Source organism: Amblyomma mixtum, chromosome 4, assembly GCF_055824585.1.
Source record: "Amblyomma mixtum isolate Tamu chromosome 4, ASM5582458v1, whole genome shotgun sequence".
NCBI lineage: Eukaryota > Metazoa > Arthropoda > Arachnida > Ixodida > Ixodidae > Amblyomma > Amblyomma mixtum.
The window spans coordinates 4,717,087-4,733,404 of record NC_143015.1 but is presented as its reverse complement, the minus strand read 5'-3'; the positions used below and the strand labels follow the sequence as shown (position 1 = coordinate 4,733,404).

Below are 16,318 nucleotides of genomic sequence, written 5' to 3'. Positions count from 1 at the left end.
ACGGGTTGGTTCCTGAACTATTTGCGTCAGGTTGTGGGTAAGCGTTATTTTAAACAATATATTGGCTTGCTTTGTGGAAGCACCGAGACACTCAAGAAGTTCCCAATCCACACCTGGCAAGTTGAAGTCGCCGATCAATAAAATTTTACTGTTTTGGTACTGTAAGAGATGATTTTCTAGTTTAGTTAAGAAGTCGGTTCCAGAACTAGGGGGTCTATAAAGAGCATATAAAACAAAGTTTTGTCCCCAACAGGAGAGTTTCACAGATAGGCATTCGATATCATGTACGTCATCTTGCAAAACGCCTTCAATTTGTTTTTTAATTAGGACAGCCACTCCACCACCCCTAGATTCCCTGTGTTTTCGAAATACAGTGTAAGAAGGAGGGAAAACGTCCTCATCATTTACATCACTGTGAAGCCATGTCTCAGTAATCACTGCAACGTGCGGATCATGGTGTAATAGCGCTATTTCAAGCAAGTCTGTCTTACTAACTAAACTACGCGAGTTAATGTTTATTATGCGCAAATGTTTGCTCTGATCTTGCATATCACGTCATGCCTTGTCCTGCTGATCTACTCTCTTATCCGAGTAGACTATCTTAACGCGTTTATTTTGCGATTTACCCCAGAAAAACATATCTTTATCCACTTTTAGCTTGTCATGAATAAGGGTGGCCTTCTTTTTTTGATCCCTCTCTTCTTTCGCGCTATCCCATAGTAGTTTTCGTGTCAGCAGCGTAGATTGGGAATAATCGTTCTGAATTAATATTCCTGAGCCTTTCAGCTTTGTAACATTTTCCATTATTGTCTTTTTTTCTGCAAAATTCTGTAAATAGAGAATAACAGGGCGTTTGTCGCTCCGACGCCCCAACCTATGAATGCGCCCGATAGATTAGCAGCTGACTTGAAGCTTGTCCTCGAAAACTTCTTTGATTATTTTATCTTTCAGCGTAGCTTCTGTTTCGTCAGGTTCCTCAGTAATACCGTGAATGATTAGGTTGGACCGTCTGCTTCGATCTTCGAGATCGATCAGTTTTTTGGCTTGAAAACCAATCACATTCTCAATTGATTTCAAAGTTGTTTTTATTTCCTGAGGCTGCTCGGTGAAGGTTGATGTTTCGTTCAGCTTTTTCTCCATTTTTTGTATTAGGCTCTGCAGATCACTTACCATATTTACAGTCTTAACTAGCTCTGCTTTCATTTCACTGATTTCGGCTTGAAGAGACAACTGGCCGTCTAAAATTTGTTCAATAACTTCCTTTTGAGTCGGGCCAGGATTCGTTTCGATGTCGCCACAAAGGATCAACTTGCAATTAATAAAACATTCATATGCCAAGGCAAGACGACGGAGGGGGCACGGCAAGACCACGATACCTCGGCAATCGCTACGAATGGCGCTAGAATAGCTACCAACCTGCAGAACGTAGAAGAGCGTCCTCGTAAGTGACATGTTGGGCCCAGGTCCGCCGTGCCCACTGAAGGTGAATTCCTGTGTCGATTCTTTTATACTCGTGAGCTCCGATGACGTCACGGTGCGATGGATGAATGCAGTCGCTGGAAGAACAGTGTCATCAAATGACGACACCGAGTCCGATGCGTTGTCGATGTGAAGTTGATTTCCATCGCAGTCACAGATGTCATCAGGCCACACGTGTCCAGTTTGTAAGGCGGCGGAGCCCAGGATAACCTGCAGAACGTAGAAGAGCGTCCTCGTAAGTGACATGTTCGGCCCAGGTCCGCCATGCCCACTGAAGGTGAATTCCTGTGTCGATTCTCTTATACCCGTGAGCTCCGATGACGTCACGGTGCGATGGATGAATGCAGTCGCTGGAAGAACAGTGTCATCAAATGACGACACCGAGTCCGATGCGTTGTCGATGTGAAGTTGATTTCCATCGCAGTCACAGATGTCATCAGGCCACACGTGTCCAGTTTGTAAGGCGGCGGAGCCCAGGATAACCTGCAGAACGTAGAAGAGCGTCCTCGTAAGTGACATGTTCGGCCCAGGTCCGCCATGCCCACTGAAGGTGAATTCCTGTGTCGATTCTCTTATACCCGTGAGCTCCGATGACGTCACGGTGCGATGGATGAATGCAGTCGCTGGAAGAACAGTGTCATCAAATGACGACACCGAGTCCGATGCGTTGTCGATGTGAAGTTGATTTCCATCGCAGCCACAGATGTCATCAGGCCACACGTGTCCAGTTCGTAACGCGGCGGAGCCCAGGATAACCTGCAGAACGTAGAAGAGCGTCCTCGTAAGTGACATGTTGGGCCCAGGTCCGCCGTCAAAAACAAAACAAAAAACCTTGACTCATTCAGTGGATAGCATTTTAACTCTTTCTAAACGTTATGGGAAGGGTTTAAATTTTACGCACGAACTTCCGAACCATGGTTCGTTGCAATTTTTAGATCTCAAACTAGAGATTGGTTTGCATCACATCTGCTGGCACTACGCACCGAGAGCGCAGAAAGGGCTTCTTCCCTATGATTCTGCCCACTGGAAGATAGTTAAGAGAGCCATAGTTAGCCCGTGCCTGGAATCTTCTCTGACGAAATCATGCCCGCATGCAATGCACACCAGCTTTCACAATCAGATAAACAGGCTGCTTTCAGCCGGCTTCCCCTGCGAGGTCATCTCAGCTGTGGCCGAGAACCTTCTTCGGAAGGTAAAAAAAAGGAAACCGCGCCAATAACGAGGAGCGATTGCCACGAACAAAGACTACGGTCGTCCCGTATATACACAAGGTGGCCCACAACATAAAAAAGTGGCAAATAGGCATGGCGACCCTGTGGTGTTTTCGGCGCCACGCAAGCTCGCCGGGTTGTGCCCAAGGATCAGCGTGGAAGGCGCTCGACGAAGAGCATGCGAGATAAAGCATGCGGCACAATTTGTGAAATGCGCCACGGGCGTTGTGTATCTCATCCCGCTCAAGTGTGGTCGCGTGTATGTGGGCCAGAGAGGACGCTGCGTGAATGAACGCGCAGGGGAGCATCAGCGTTCAATTAGGAATAGAGAAGGAGCAAATTTGCCTGCTCATTGCATTGCATGCACCGGTTGTGAGCCGCTGCTAAGTAACATCAGAATTCTGGGCAGGAGTAATGACAAAGCTTCCCGTGAACTTCTAGAGGCATACCACATCAAGGCAAGAGGTGATAAGTGTGTGAGTGACACCTCCGTTTCATTGTACAACGCGGAAAAGAATTTTTTGGAGCGTTTTTGATGGATTGTCGCGCAGGGTTGATTTGCCTCCTTATCCTCTCCTTCCCCTCTTTGTATTTGTAGGCACGTGTGCACACTGCCTATAAAGCGGCACTGAATCAAGTAAACACCAGTTGATAGTTGCGCTCTTTCAGTCTCCCTCGTGTTTTTCCTGTGTGTGTCTTTTGTGCGCAATTCGTACCTACAACAGTATGCGCCAACTCGCCCAACTAGAAGTTCTTCTTAATTTGGCTCTGAGACGACGGTTCTTCAGGAATGATCTTCAGTTTTTTTTCACTTGACCCCAGGCGCTGTACCTTCAGACTTCATCCCCCTTATTGTTACTGTTGGTCATGTTTTTTTTCCTGGTTATTGTTGGTCATCTATATTTCATGCGGTTTTATCACATAGTCGTTCGATTCTTGCTCTTTTTCGCCTTCACCACGCGTGTCATAATTTATGTAGTCTTGTCATGCCCCAGTGCCTTGTTTGTTTGTTTTATCTTGATTTTTTTTGCCTTGTTTGATGTTGTTATTGTTTCTGCTGGCCAGAAAAGAAGTTGGCATCCCAAGCTCCCTTTAGATTAGATTCTGTAGTACTCAGCGATACTTAGTTGCCAGTGTTCGCATCAATTGCCGTTTGATATGTGCAAAATTAATGCATTTGTTGATACGACTTGGTTGTGGTAAAAAAGGCAGGCTTGGTGTAATAAGCCCCAGTTGCAAGTTGGCGTCAGTCCTGTCTTTTGTGTGCCTTCTGTGTCCCCGTTTCTTGCGCCATTACCAGTTTTTGCTTTCAACATGAACGAACTCGCCCAAACCAGTTTTACTTATTCAACGTTTGCATGAAAATCAATGATTTCACTCCTACCGGCGAGACAGAGTTGGTCGTAGGGGAGGCGACATTCATGCTCTGGGGAAAACAATTCTTTTATTCTAACCCAGTTGATATTAACTGCCATAGCGAAATACTGTGTATTAAATTTTATTTTCCCTCTTGCACCAATATCCTAATAGCATACAATCGAGCCCCCGACATGGATTCTTCTTTCATTCGTGACTTTCACTCTGTTGTTGAAGACTTGCAGTCTCGATCCTCTCATTTCAACTTCACACTCCGCGGAGACTTAAATTTCCCAGACATCAATTGGGATTACTTGACTGCGTCATCTCGTCCATCAAATTATTTCTTCGATCTGGTCCTTACCTTTAAACTTACTCAAACAGTGTGCGGGCCAACTGGAGGTTCAAGCATAGTAGACCTCGTCGGTGTATCCAATCCAGAACTTAGTTCAATCGCTTTCGTGTGCTAGTGGTCTAAGTGATCACTGTATTAATCAGCAAGGCAGAAATTTGGGCGAGTTCGTAAGTATTCATGATTTTGTTCACAGCGCAACAAGAACGGGGAAGACGAAAGACGTTTGTGTTTACTGTTTGTATTTGTTTGTGTTACTCTTTCGTCTTTAGTCTTTCCCGTTTTTTTTTTGCTCTGTGAACAAAAACATGATCACTGTATTATAACTTTCAACCTGTAAATTGAAATTCCTACACGCCAACCGTCTGCTAAATACATCCGCGATTATTCCAAGGCCGATTTCACAAGCATTACTCCCAGCTTGAAGAATTTTTTCATACATTTCAAATTTCCATACAATGCAGATCCGCGAATAACAACTTGTATTGTTTTTTTAAGAGAAAATCTTATCGCTTATAGAAGCTTTCGTCTCTCTTATCTGCATTCGAGGGGATGCCAATAAACCATGGTACTCAAATGCGCTGAAGATGTCGCGAAAGAAAAAACGCCTCTTCCGCAATGCCAAGAAATCAGGATGCGCTGCGAAGTGGGACAAATACTTTGCAATCCTGCACAAATACACGCAGTTATTACGATTTTCAAAACGAAAATTCTACTGTCACAATCTCCTAGAGATAATGCGGGTAAACTCCAAGAAATTTTGGGACTTGCTCACGCCCAATAAAAACAGTTCGCACAATATTTCCCTGAAGGCAGGAGACGGCTCCGATGTTCCAATTTCCGAGCGCTCCGACGTCATGAATTCCTATTTCACGTCCGTGTTTACCCAGGAGCCAACAGCAAGCACCTTTTCCGTGCCGAGTCTAAATTATTCACCTATGCCACCTGTTACCATCACAACCGAGGGTATTTTAAAAGTCATCGATAAACTTAAGATATCCACTTCCCCTGGACGAGACAACCGCCCTGCTAATATTTTCAAAGCAACTAAATATTTCACAAGCCCAATCATGCAACTCATTTTCGCCCAGTCTCTTAACACTAGTCAGACTCCAGACGACTGGAAATTAAGCAAAGTTGTACCAGTCTTCAAATCTCCAGATCGCTCTGACCACTCAAATTATGAACCAATTTCACTGACATGTGTCTCTTTGTCACAAAGTGCGCGCATGCCATATTTTTCTTTTTTCTTTTCCGAGCGAGGTGGCCACGGCGCCGGTTGTATGCGGGCATGTCGCGACGCAGCGGCGATAATTTTGCCTCCCCCCGTGTGGGCGGCTGACCCCTCGCGACGCTGGGGGGACAAGGCTACGCTGCCCCCTCCTCAGGATTACCGCCGGGAAGTGAGTGCGGGAAGTGAGTACGAGGAACGGACGGGAAGCGGCCGGTTGAATGCCCCCACCCCCTATTTCCGACCTTCGAAGGCTTCTCGTTAGGACCGTAGCTCTCCTTCGCGTCCCCTTCAGTTTCTTCGTGTTTGTTCTCCCCCCTTCTCAACATCTGTAAATCGTTGGTGCACGGGGCCGAGAGGATTCGTTTGCTTTTGTTTGTTTTTGTTGTTTGTCACGGGAACGCGGTGGCGGGAAAACGGCGAGCCGGGGAGTTGGCTTGGAGATTTCGGTGCGTGCGGACGTGTGTGAGGTCAGCCAGGGAAGTGGTCGACAAGCGAGCCTAGGCGGGTGTCTGACGCGTAGAGCGCGGTGACGGCGGCCCCAAAAGACGCGTGGAAGACGCATGACCCCTGGCCCAAGTTAGCCCGTGTCCGCAACCCCCCATCAGCACAGCGCGCTTCCGCAGCCCGACGCTCCCTGCGACCGGACCTTGCCACTACGCAGCTAAGCCACCGTTCCTCACCACTCGCTCTGCTCTTTTCTTTGTTCTGTCGCTGTTCTCGTCCTATTCTTTGTACATTGCTTTAATCGTGTAGCGTTGCTGTATAGCTCTCACTCTGATGTTTTCCTCTTCTTGTTAATAGTTGTTTGTGTTGCTTTCTCATTCTGTGTTTGTAATTTGCGTCGCGCTTGTGTATTTTAGCAATATTGCTTGGTTTGTTTTGAAGAAGGATGGATAGCTGGGCGAGTTTGTAATAATACATCGTGGGAGGGAAGAACGCGAACAAGACGACAGACGAAGCAAGAGGACACAAAGACGAGCGCTGACTCGAAACTGAATTTTTTATTGAAAAAAGAAAACATATATACATCACACTCACGTGAACAAACAGAGCAACGAACATTGGTCTAGCGGAATCAAGACCATCAAACGAACAATATGTCACGTGGTGAACTCCGAACAAAAGCACCCCTGAGAACCGAAATGAAGCAAGTCACGAATTATCTAAAAACGATACTTCTTTGTCAACTAATGCCAAAGAAGGCTGGCTGATACACTGTGATTCTTTCTTCCGTATGAAATAAGCTTCCATAATCACCCTGGTCAATTTATCCCGGTGTCTAAACAAAATTTAAGTTTTTGTGACCAAAGGACGGCAGTTTTTCTATTTCTTTTTATCATTTTCCTTCCCAAAATCGCGGCAATGATCTTTCAGATGAGAGTATCTGGTGTCTGATAGTGAGTTAAGATGTTCCCTCAGGCGATGTTCCCTCAAATGCCGTGGTACTCACAGGTCACCGTTGGTGGAGTGCGCATGCTCTGTAGTCTATGAGCTTCCACTCTCGTGCAAAAAAAGTCTACATTGGTCAGACAGGCCGCTGTATTAACGTTCGCTTGAGGGAACATCTTAACTCACTATCAGACACCAGATACTCTCATCTGAAAGATGATTACCGCGATTGTGGGAAGGAAAATGATAAAAAGAAACAGAAAAAGTGCCGCCCTTTGGCCACAAAAACTAAAATTTTGTTTAGACACCGGGATAAATTGACCAGGGAAATTCATCATCATCATCATCATCAGCCTGACTACACCCACTGCAGGGCAAAGGCCTCTCCCATGTCTCTCCAATCAACCCTGTCCTTTGCTAGTTGCCGCCACTGTATCCCCGCAAACTTCTTAATCTCATCCGCCCACCTAACTTTCTGCCGTCCCCTGCTACGTTTGCTTTCTCTTGGAATCCACTCCGTTACCCTTAAGGACCAGCGGTTATCTTTCCTTCGCAATACATGCCCTGCCCAAGCCCACTTCTTCCTCTTGATTTCAACTAGGATGTCATTAACCCGCGTTTGTTCCCTCACCCACTCCGCCCTCTTCCGATCTCTTAACGTTACACCTATCATTTTCCTTTCCATAGCTCGCTGCGTTGTTCTTAACTTAAGCTGAACCCTCTTTGTTAGCCTCCACGTTTCTACCCCATAGGTGAGTACCGGTAGGATACAGCTGTTATATACTTTTCTCTTCATGGATATTGGTAAGCTACCATTCATGACCTGAGAGAACCTGCCATACGCGCTCCACCCCATTCTTATTCTTCTAGTTATTTCCCTCTCATGATCCGGATCTGCGGTCACTGCCTGCCCTAAGTAGACATATTCTCTTACTACTTCTAGCATCTCGCTACCAATTGCGAACTGCTGTTCCCTTGCAAGGCTATTGAACATTACTTTGGTTTTCTGCATGTTAATTTTTAGCCCCACCGTTCTACTCTGCCTGTCTAGCTGATTGATCATGCTTTGCAGTTCTTGTCCTGAGTGGCTTAGCAAGGCAATGTCATCAACGAATCGCAAATTACTCAGGTATTCTCCATTAACTCTTATCCCCAACTCTTCCCATTCCAGTCCCCGGAATACCTCCTGTAAGCAGGCAGTGAAGAGCATTGGCGAGATCGTGTCTCCCTGCCTGACACCTTTCCGTATTGAAATTTTATTGCTGACTTTATGGAGAACTATAGTAGCTGTGCAGTCGTTATAAATATCTTCCAATATTTTCACATAGCACTCTTCCACACCCTGATTCCGCAATGCCTGCATGACAGCTGGGGTTTCCACTGAGTCGAATGCTTTCTCGTAATCAATGAAGGCTATATATAGGGGTTGGTTATATTCTGCGCATTTCTCTATCACCTGATTGATAGTGTGAATGTGGTCTATTGTCGAGTATCCTTTACGAAAGCCTGCCTGATCATTTGGTTGACTAAAGTCCAAGGTTGTCCTGATTCTATTAGCGATTACCTTAGTAAATACCTTGTAGGCAACGGACAATAAGCTGATCGGTCTGTAATTCTTCAAGTCCTTGACGTCTCCTTTCTTATGAATTAAGATAATGTTAGCGTTCTTCCAAGCTTCTGGTACTCTCGAGGTCACAAGGCATTGCGTATACAGGGTGGCTAGTTTTTGTAGCACAATCTCTCCTCCGTCCTTCAGCAAATCTGCTGTTACCTGATCCCCACCAGCTGCTCTCCCTCTTAGCATTGCTCCTAAGGCTTTCTTTACTTCCTCCTTCGTTACTGGCGGGATGTCCCATTGCTGTGCTCGACTGCCTTCCCCAGTAACTTGATGATTACATTCGCTACTGTATAGATTTGTGTAGAACTATTCGGCTAATTCAACTATCTTATCCATATTGCTGATGATATTGCCATCTTTGTCTTTTAGCGCATACATCTGGTTTTTACCTATGCCCAGTTTTCTCCTCACTGATTTTAGGCTGATTTTAGATTATGGAAGCTTATTTCATACGGAAGAAAGAATCACAGTGTATCAGCCAGCCTTCTTTGGCATTAGTTGACAAAGAAGTATCGTTTTTAGATAATTCGTGACTTGCTTCATTTCGGTTCTCAGGGTTGCCTTTGTTCGGAGTTCACCACGTGGCACATTGTCCGTTTGGTGATCTTGATTCCGCTAGACCAATGCTCGTTGCTCTGTTTGTTCACGTACGTAAGTGTGATGTATATGTTTTCTTTTTTCAATAAAAAATTCAGTTTCGAGTCAGCACTCGTCTTTGTGTCCTCTTGCTTCGTCTGTCGTCTTGTTCGCGCTGTTCCCTCCCACGATGGATTGGTTTGTTTTGTAGCCGTTTGTTCTTGTTCTTACCCAAGTAAAAGGGTTGCTAAAGAAACTTGCCTATACGCTTCATGCCTCCGGTCAACGGCTAATCAGGCGTGCCCCTATCGCCGGTCAGCAGTCGATTCTCATCTTCCGCACGCGGGGTGGAGAGGTTTGTCGCTCCTCCCCCTCCGAACTTACGGAGAGTGCAGTAGTGGGCAGGTTGGCCCGACAATTATACCTTCGGCGCCAATCAAACATGTAGCCGCCCCCGATATCCTGACAAACTGGCGTCCGCGACAGGACTTGCTGACTACGTTTGGCCTTGACCGCGAGGCATAGCGCTCAAGTAAGATAGCGCGCGCTGTCCCAGCTGAGAGTGGGTCCGCTATGGAGGACTTAGAAAGACTCATCGGGCGCGGTAAGGCGTTAGGTCTCGAGGGAGCAGACCTTCGTCATTTTGTGTGCGACGAGCGGATAGCGCTACGGGAGCGTCGTCGCGAGGAGGACGAGCTAGACAAAGCACGCTCAGCGCGCAGGCTGCTGGAGATGCAGAAAGAACTTGAGGCTCTTCGAGCAAGGAGCAAGCTTAGCAGAAGCGAAGGCTCTGATTACGCTTCAAACGGAAGCGAAGTGCCAGGTGAGGCAGCACGGAAGGTGCTTGAGGCCGGAGAACGGAATTACCGGCAAGGCGACTGCAGGGCGGTTGCAGAAATGACACCGGTAGCAGACCAGGTGGTTTTACGGGCACCTCCCGAGCATGGTGAGCAGACGTTCAAAGGGGGGGGGGACTTTGTATCGTCAAAGGACGAGGTGGTGAGCTCGACCATGCGATCGGGGTAGAGGTGAGTCCAGAAACACCTGAGTCGAATACGCTGGAAGAGCGGTTCAGCCGAGCGCCGGCACCACCCTCAGACGTCACATTGGAGGCAACAGTGTAGCCTGACCTAGAGAATGGGACACTGGGGCGGTCTTTCGGGAACAAAGATCCCGGCGATGTCGCGGCTCCCGAGCGACTGACCGAGAAACGGGCTGTGGAATGCCCCGGCCCTCATGAAGTAAGGCCGATCTCGAAGGAGCGGTCAGAGTCGAGGAGCATTGCTCGGACGCGTCGGCTGTAGAGCCGGACCGGGAGAACGGAGCACCGTTGTGCCCCGTAGGGGAATCAGTGCATCATCATGATGCTGCAGTTCCCGCGCGGCTAGAACCGCGACAAACAACCGAAACAGGGTCGGTTACTGTGACAGATGACCCGTTTTCGGACCAGCAGCCAGGAGTGCATATATGTGTACAGTCATACGTGGGGGTAGGGCGAGCCGGTTGCTGCGAGACTGCCGTCTCCGCACAGCCAAGCGCACAACCGACAAATGACGCAAAGTCATTAGGTACCCGCCAAGGGGACTATTCCCACGAAAGACCAGGTTACCGCACTGTGGATATGTGCAGCTCGACAAAAGCGGGCGCGCAGGTAAGCCCCGTCGGGCAGTGCCCGTCTTCCATGGCTGCCTATCAGGAAAGGGAGGAAAAAGAGCCTGCAGTGCTTCATAGCAGCCTGCAAAATATAGGGCACTGGATTTGCATGGTTCCTACCGGAATCGTGAAACGCTCAAACGGCAACAGCCGCTTTCACGCCGTGGTGAAGGGTTGGTATGACGCTCAAACGATCTCCAGCATCGACGGTCTGAGCATCGAAGTAGGCGGGAGAAAGTTTTTGGGCGGAAAGTTCCGCACCAAGAGGTACGGTGAAGTGCCACTCAGCGCCGTAGTAAAGGGAGACGCGAGGCCGGCACTGGTTATCATGGCCGGAACCTAGATGGTCATGAGAGATCAACGCTCCACCCTTTCTGGGCAGACATTCCTTTTCCTTCCTTCATATTTTGTGGCTTGTCTTCCTATGTTTTGGGAATGCTGTGCTGCGCAAGATATTTGTGTATGTTGCTTTACATTTCAGTGCCGAGCTCTTTCGATGTAATGTGCAATGTTTAAGTGTTTCGACTGAAAGTGCTGTGTGGAACAGTCTGCAGTGACTGTGATGTGACTGCGTGAGGTGGGCAGTGCGCGATCCGGCGAGCCGTCGGGAAGACTGATGAGGCGACGAGATGGTGCGTGAAGTGCGCGTATTTTATCTGTGTTTCCTTGCTCGGCAAGACGTGTTTGTGCATGCACGACATTTGTGCATTTGATTTTGAAATGCTATTAAGAATAACATTCTTATCGTGGGGGTTCTGTCACAAAGTGCGCGCATGCCATATTTTTCTTTTTTCTTTTCCCACCCAGGTGGCCACGGCGCCGGTTGTATGCGGGCATGTCGCTACGCAGCGGCGATGATTTTGCCTCCCCCCGTGTGGGCGGCTGACACCTCGCGACGCTGGGGGGTCAAGGCTACGCCGCCCCCTCCTCAGGATTACCGCCGGGAAGCGAGTGCTTTCACGAGGTACGGACGGGAAGCGGCCGGTTGAATGCCCCCACCCCCTATTCCCGACCTTCGAAGGCTTCTCGTTAGGACCGTAGCTCTCCTTCGCGTCCCCTTCAGTTTCTTCGTGTTTGCTCTCCCCCCCTCTCAACATCTGTAAATCGTTGGTGCACGGGGCCGAGAGGATTCGTTTGCTTTTGTTTGTTTTTGTTGTTTGTCACGGGAACGCGGTGGCGGGAAAACGGCGAGCCGGGGAGTTGGCTTGGAGATTTCGGTGCGTGCGGACGTGTGTGAGGTCAGCCAGGGAAGTGGTCGGCAAGCGAGCCTAGGCGGGTGTCTGACGCGTAGAGCGAGGCGACGGCGGCCCCGAAAGACGCGTGGAAGACGCGTGAGCCGTGGCCCAAGTTCGCCCGTATCCGCAAGCCCCCATCAGCACAGCGCGCTTCCGCAGCCCGACGCTCCCTGAGACCGGACCTTGCCACTACGCAGCTAAGCCACCGTTTCTCACCACTCGCTCTGCTCTTTTCTTCGTTCTGTCGCTGTTCTCGTCCTTTTCTTTGTACAGCCGCCGCGGTGGCTCAGCGGTTATGGTGCTCGGCTGCTGACCCTAAAGACGCGGGTTCGATCCCGGTCGCGGCGGCTGGAATTTCTTTGGAGGAGAAATTCTAGAGGCCCGTGTACTGTGCGATGTCAGTGCACGTTAAAGAACCCCAGGTGGTCGAAATTTCCGGAGCCCTTCACTACGGCGTCTCTCATAGCCTCAGTCGCTTTGGGACGTTAAACCCCATAAACCAAACCTATTCTTTGTACATTGTAATCGTGTAGCGTTTCTGTATAGCTCTCACTCTGATGTTTTCCTCTTCTTGTTAATAGTTGTTTGGGTTGCTTTCTCATTCTGTGTTTGTAATTTGCGTCGCGCTTGTGTATTTTCGCAATATTGCTTGGTTTGTTTTGTAGCCGTTTGTTCTTGTTCTTACCCAAGTAAACGGGTTGCTAAAGAAACTTGCCTATACGCTTCATGCCTCCGGTCAGCGGCTAATCAGGCGTGGCCCCTATCGCCGGTCAGCAGTCGATCCTCATCTTCCGCACGCGGGGAGGAGAGGTTTGTCGCTCCTCCCCCTCCGAATTCATGGAGAGTGCAGTAGTGGGCAGGTTGGCCCGATTAATTTCATTTCTGCATTTTGGGCAGCAGTGCACGTCGAGAACGCAACTAAACGAATCTGCTTTTGCAGGTAAGGGAAATAATAATAATAATAATAATAATAATAATAATAATAATAATAATAATAATAATAATAATAATTTTATTTCTGCCTCAAAAAGTGACAGAGGAGCTGCAGAAAAAGCTGTCATAGACAGCTTGACTGAGCCGCAGCCCCCTATACCGGGCAGCAGTGACAGGCGATGAGAAAAAAGATAACAAAAAACAAAAGAGAACAAAGCGAGAACAAATCAATATCGTATTAAGAGAACAAGAGAACAAATCAATATCGTATTTCTGTTTGTTTATCTCTTTGTGCACTGCTGCCGAAAGAAAGTGAAATTTCATGCTTGTAAACGCTGTGCATGTCGCGTGAAGTGTATTAGCCATGGCTAAAAAGGCTGTTGAAGATCTTCGCACTGAGCTGTTTGAGGAACTTGAAGAGATAAAAGAAGCATGGGATGAAATCAAGACATTGAAACAAGACATTGCAGACATTAAGAACCTAAGACAAGAAATCCAGCAAGTCTTAAAAGAGAAAAGGGCTCTTAAAGCTGAAAATGCTCAACTGACAGAAAATATTGAGGAACTTGAGCGCTATCAGCGGTCCTATAATTTGGAAATCAAAGGTATTCCTTTTGATGCAGAACCAGTGAAAACAGTAAAGAAAATTGGTGAACTTCTGAAAGAAGAAATCGATGAAAAGGATATTGATGTCTGCCACAAAGTCCCTACTTCTAGACATGACGAGACAAACCTCATTGTCCGCTTTGTGCAACGCACCAAGAGGAATGCCTTTCTCGCCAAAGCACGGAAAACAAAAATTGACGCAAAAACACTTGAGTTTGACGAAACAGGAGATATCTATGTCAACGAACATCTGACAAGGAAAGCAAAACAACTGTTAGGGGCTGCTAAGAAAAAGAAGAAGGACATAGGATGGAAGTATGTGTGGACTGCCGGAGGAAAAGTGCTAGCTCGGCAAAATGACACGTCAACTATTGTCCACATTGCCTGTACTGCAGACCTAGATCAAATGACAGGTTAGATGACTTGAACACGAGCGGCATGGATGACTAAGGAAAATGGACTCTGTAAACAGCTTTCAGTGTTGCTATTTATGATTACAGAACATTTAATCAGACTTACTCAGACTTTAATAGGTCTCTTTCTATGATACACATAAACGCTCGTAGTATGAGAAACAAACAAGGCTGCATACATGATTTAATTGTACTCACTAGATCTCGCTTTGACATATTGTTCTTCTCGGAGACATGGCTAACCGAACGCGATAGTCCCATGCAGGTTAAAGATTATGTATGCCACGTAAGAAACAGAGCCATCAACAGTGGTGGTGGCGTGGCAGCATATGTAAGAAAGACTATAAAACACGAAGACATCCCTGAATTTTCCCTGATAAATCAGAATGTAGAATGCCTCTTACTTCGCTTAAACGGTGCCTTAGCCGCAGTGTTGTACAGACCACCATGCGGGAGCAAAATCCAATTCTTTTCTTTTCTTGAGGACCTGTTGACGTATCTGAATAACTCCGTTAAAGCGTTTGCAATTCTAGGTGACATGAATATAGATATGTTGATCGACGACACGTGTTCAAGGCAGCTTAACCTTTTAATAAACTCTTACGCATGTTCAAACGCTATCACTATACCCACACGTAACACCCAGCATAGTTCCACTCTGATAGACTTGTGTATCACAAATGTACATCCCCCAAACTCGTCAGCCGGCGTTATGTCTGTAGACATTAGTGACCATTTACCAATTTTTTTCTTCATACCGCACCATAATAGCATAAGTAGAACGGGTGTTTATTATTACCGCCGCATAAATTCAAGTTCACTGGAACATTTTCGCATCCTTATTGAAAATGTCAATTGGGTATCGATAATAAATGAGTCAAACCCAAATGATGCTTACAATAAATTTTTTAGTTATTTTATTACGTGCTACGAAAGAGCTTTCCCTGTGCAAACAACGGCTAGCCAGCATAAAAAAGTAAGGAAACCATGGATAAATGTCACACTGTACAGGAAAATACAAGAGAGGAATAAAATGTTCCATTCATTTATAAAGAGTCGCGGTGCGAGTGAACTTGTTCGGTACAAGAAATTTCGCAATAAGGTTAATACGGAAATAAAAACGGCCAAACTTAAATACTATGAGGAACTATTTACGCGTATTTTTAATGATCCCAGAAAAATTTGGCATGAAGTGAGAAACTTAACTGCTAAAATTGGGCAGGAACACACATTGAGTGTTACTCAAAATGACCATAGTCTGAATGTTAAAGATTCATTGGTAGCGCTGAATGAACATTTTATCAGTTGTGGAAATTATGTTTGCAGTCTTCATCAGCATACCCTTTCTACTGTCCCGCCAAGTGAAAGCGTGGTAAACCCGCTTATATTGTCCCCTACCTCTCCTCATGAGAGAGAGAGAGAGAACAACTTTTATTTAGAAAGCCTGCAGAGTCGGTTAGGCTCCCTCCAAGCAGGGAGGACAAGCTTTTACCGCGACGCGGCCACTACGTCAATCTCGTGCGTTGTGCTCCTTGAGGTCTTGTTACGTCCCTCGCTACTTCCGCGGGTTCGAGAGGGCCGCCGCCCCCTTCCTGGGGGTGCCGCCCCCCTCTCCTCGGTTTCGCTCGGTCGCTGCCTCTCGAGAGCTGCCGAGACTTGCTGGACGGCCTTGAGTTGTGTCTTTTGATCACAACTCCTCGTTGCAGCCTCTAGCTGCGGCGGGATCGTCGTCTTCTCGCTGGCTTCGCGCGGATTTACGCTACAGTCCCAAAGGATGTGAGCCGCGGTGGCTCTCTCCTTCGCGCACAGTCTGCATATGTCGCTCGCGTGCACACTCGGACACACGTGCTTAGCTAGCACCGGGGTGAGCAGGGACCCCGTCTGTAACTGTCTATATAACACTGCCTCCTTCCGGGTAAGCCCCGGGTGAGGTGGCGGCATAGTCTGTCTGTTCAGTCTGTACCATTTCACTATTTCGTTGAAGGTGGTCATCTTGTCCTTGGCACTGCGCCGCGACCAGGACTCCGAGTCGGCCGTGCTTTCAGCCGCGCGGTTGGTTAGTCCTCGCGCGGCCGAGTTGGCCGTCTCGTTGTGGTTCACGTTTCCGCGTTCCGACACGTCACTGCCCATGTGGGCCAGAAACCACTTGATCACCACAGGACTGTTGCGTCCGATGTCTTCGGCCTTGCGCAGTATGCGCGCGGCCTCACTACATACCCTACCCTTGGCGTAGTTCTTCACTGCCGTTCTAGAGTCACACAAC

The 16,318-nt window shown here is 47.6% G+C and overlaps 1 protein-coding gene across 1 annotated transcript in view; it reads right to left on the bottom strand.

Annotated features, from left to right (window-relative positions):
- Positions 1–205: 205 nt before the first annotated feature.
- Positions 206–16,318, bottom strand: part of LOC149345523 (uncharacterized) — a 61,881-nt gene continuing 45,768 nt past the window's right edge. The window contains exons 4-5 of the mRNA XM_089541150.1: positions 1,417–2,235; positions 206–214 (exon numbers count right to left, since the gene is read on the bottom strand). Of these exons, the coding sequence (XP_089397276.1) occupies positions 206–214; positions 1,417–2,235 (828 nt within the window). The remainder of the gene's footprint in view (positions 215–1,416; positions 2,236–16,318) is intronic.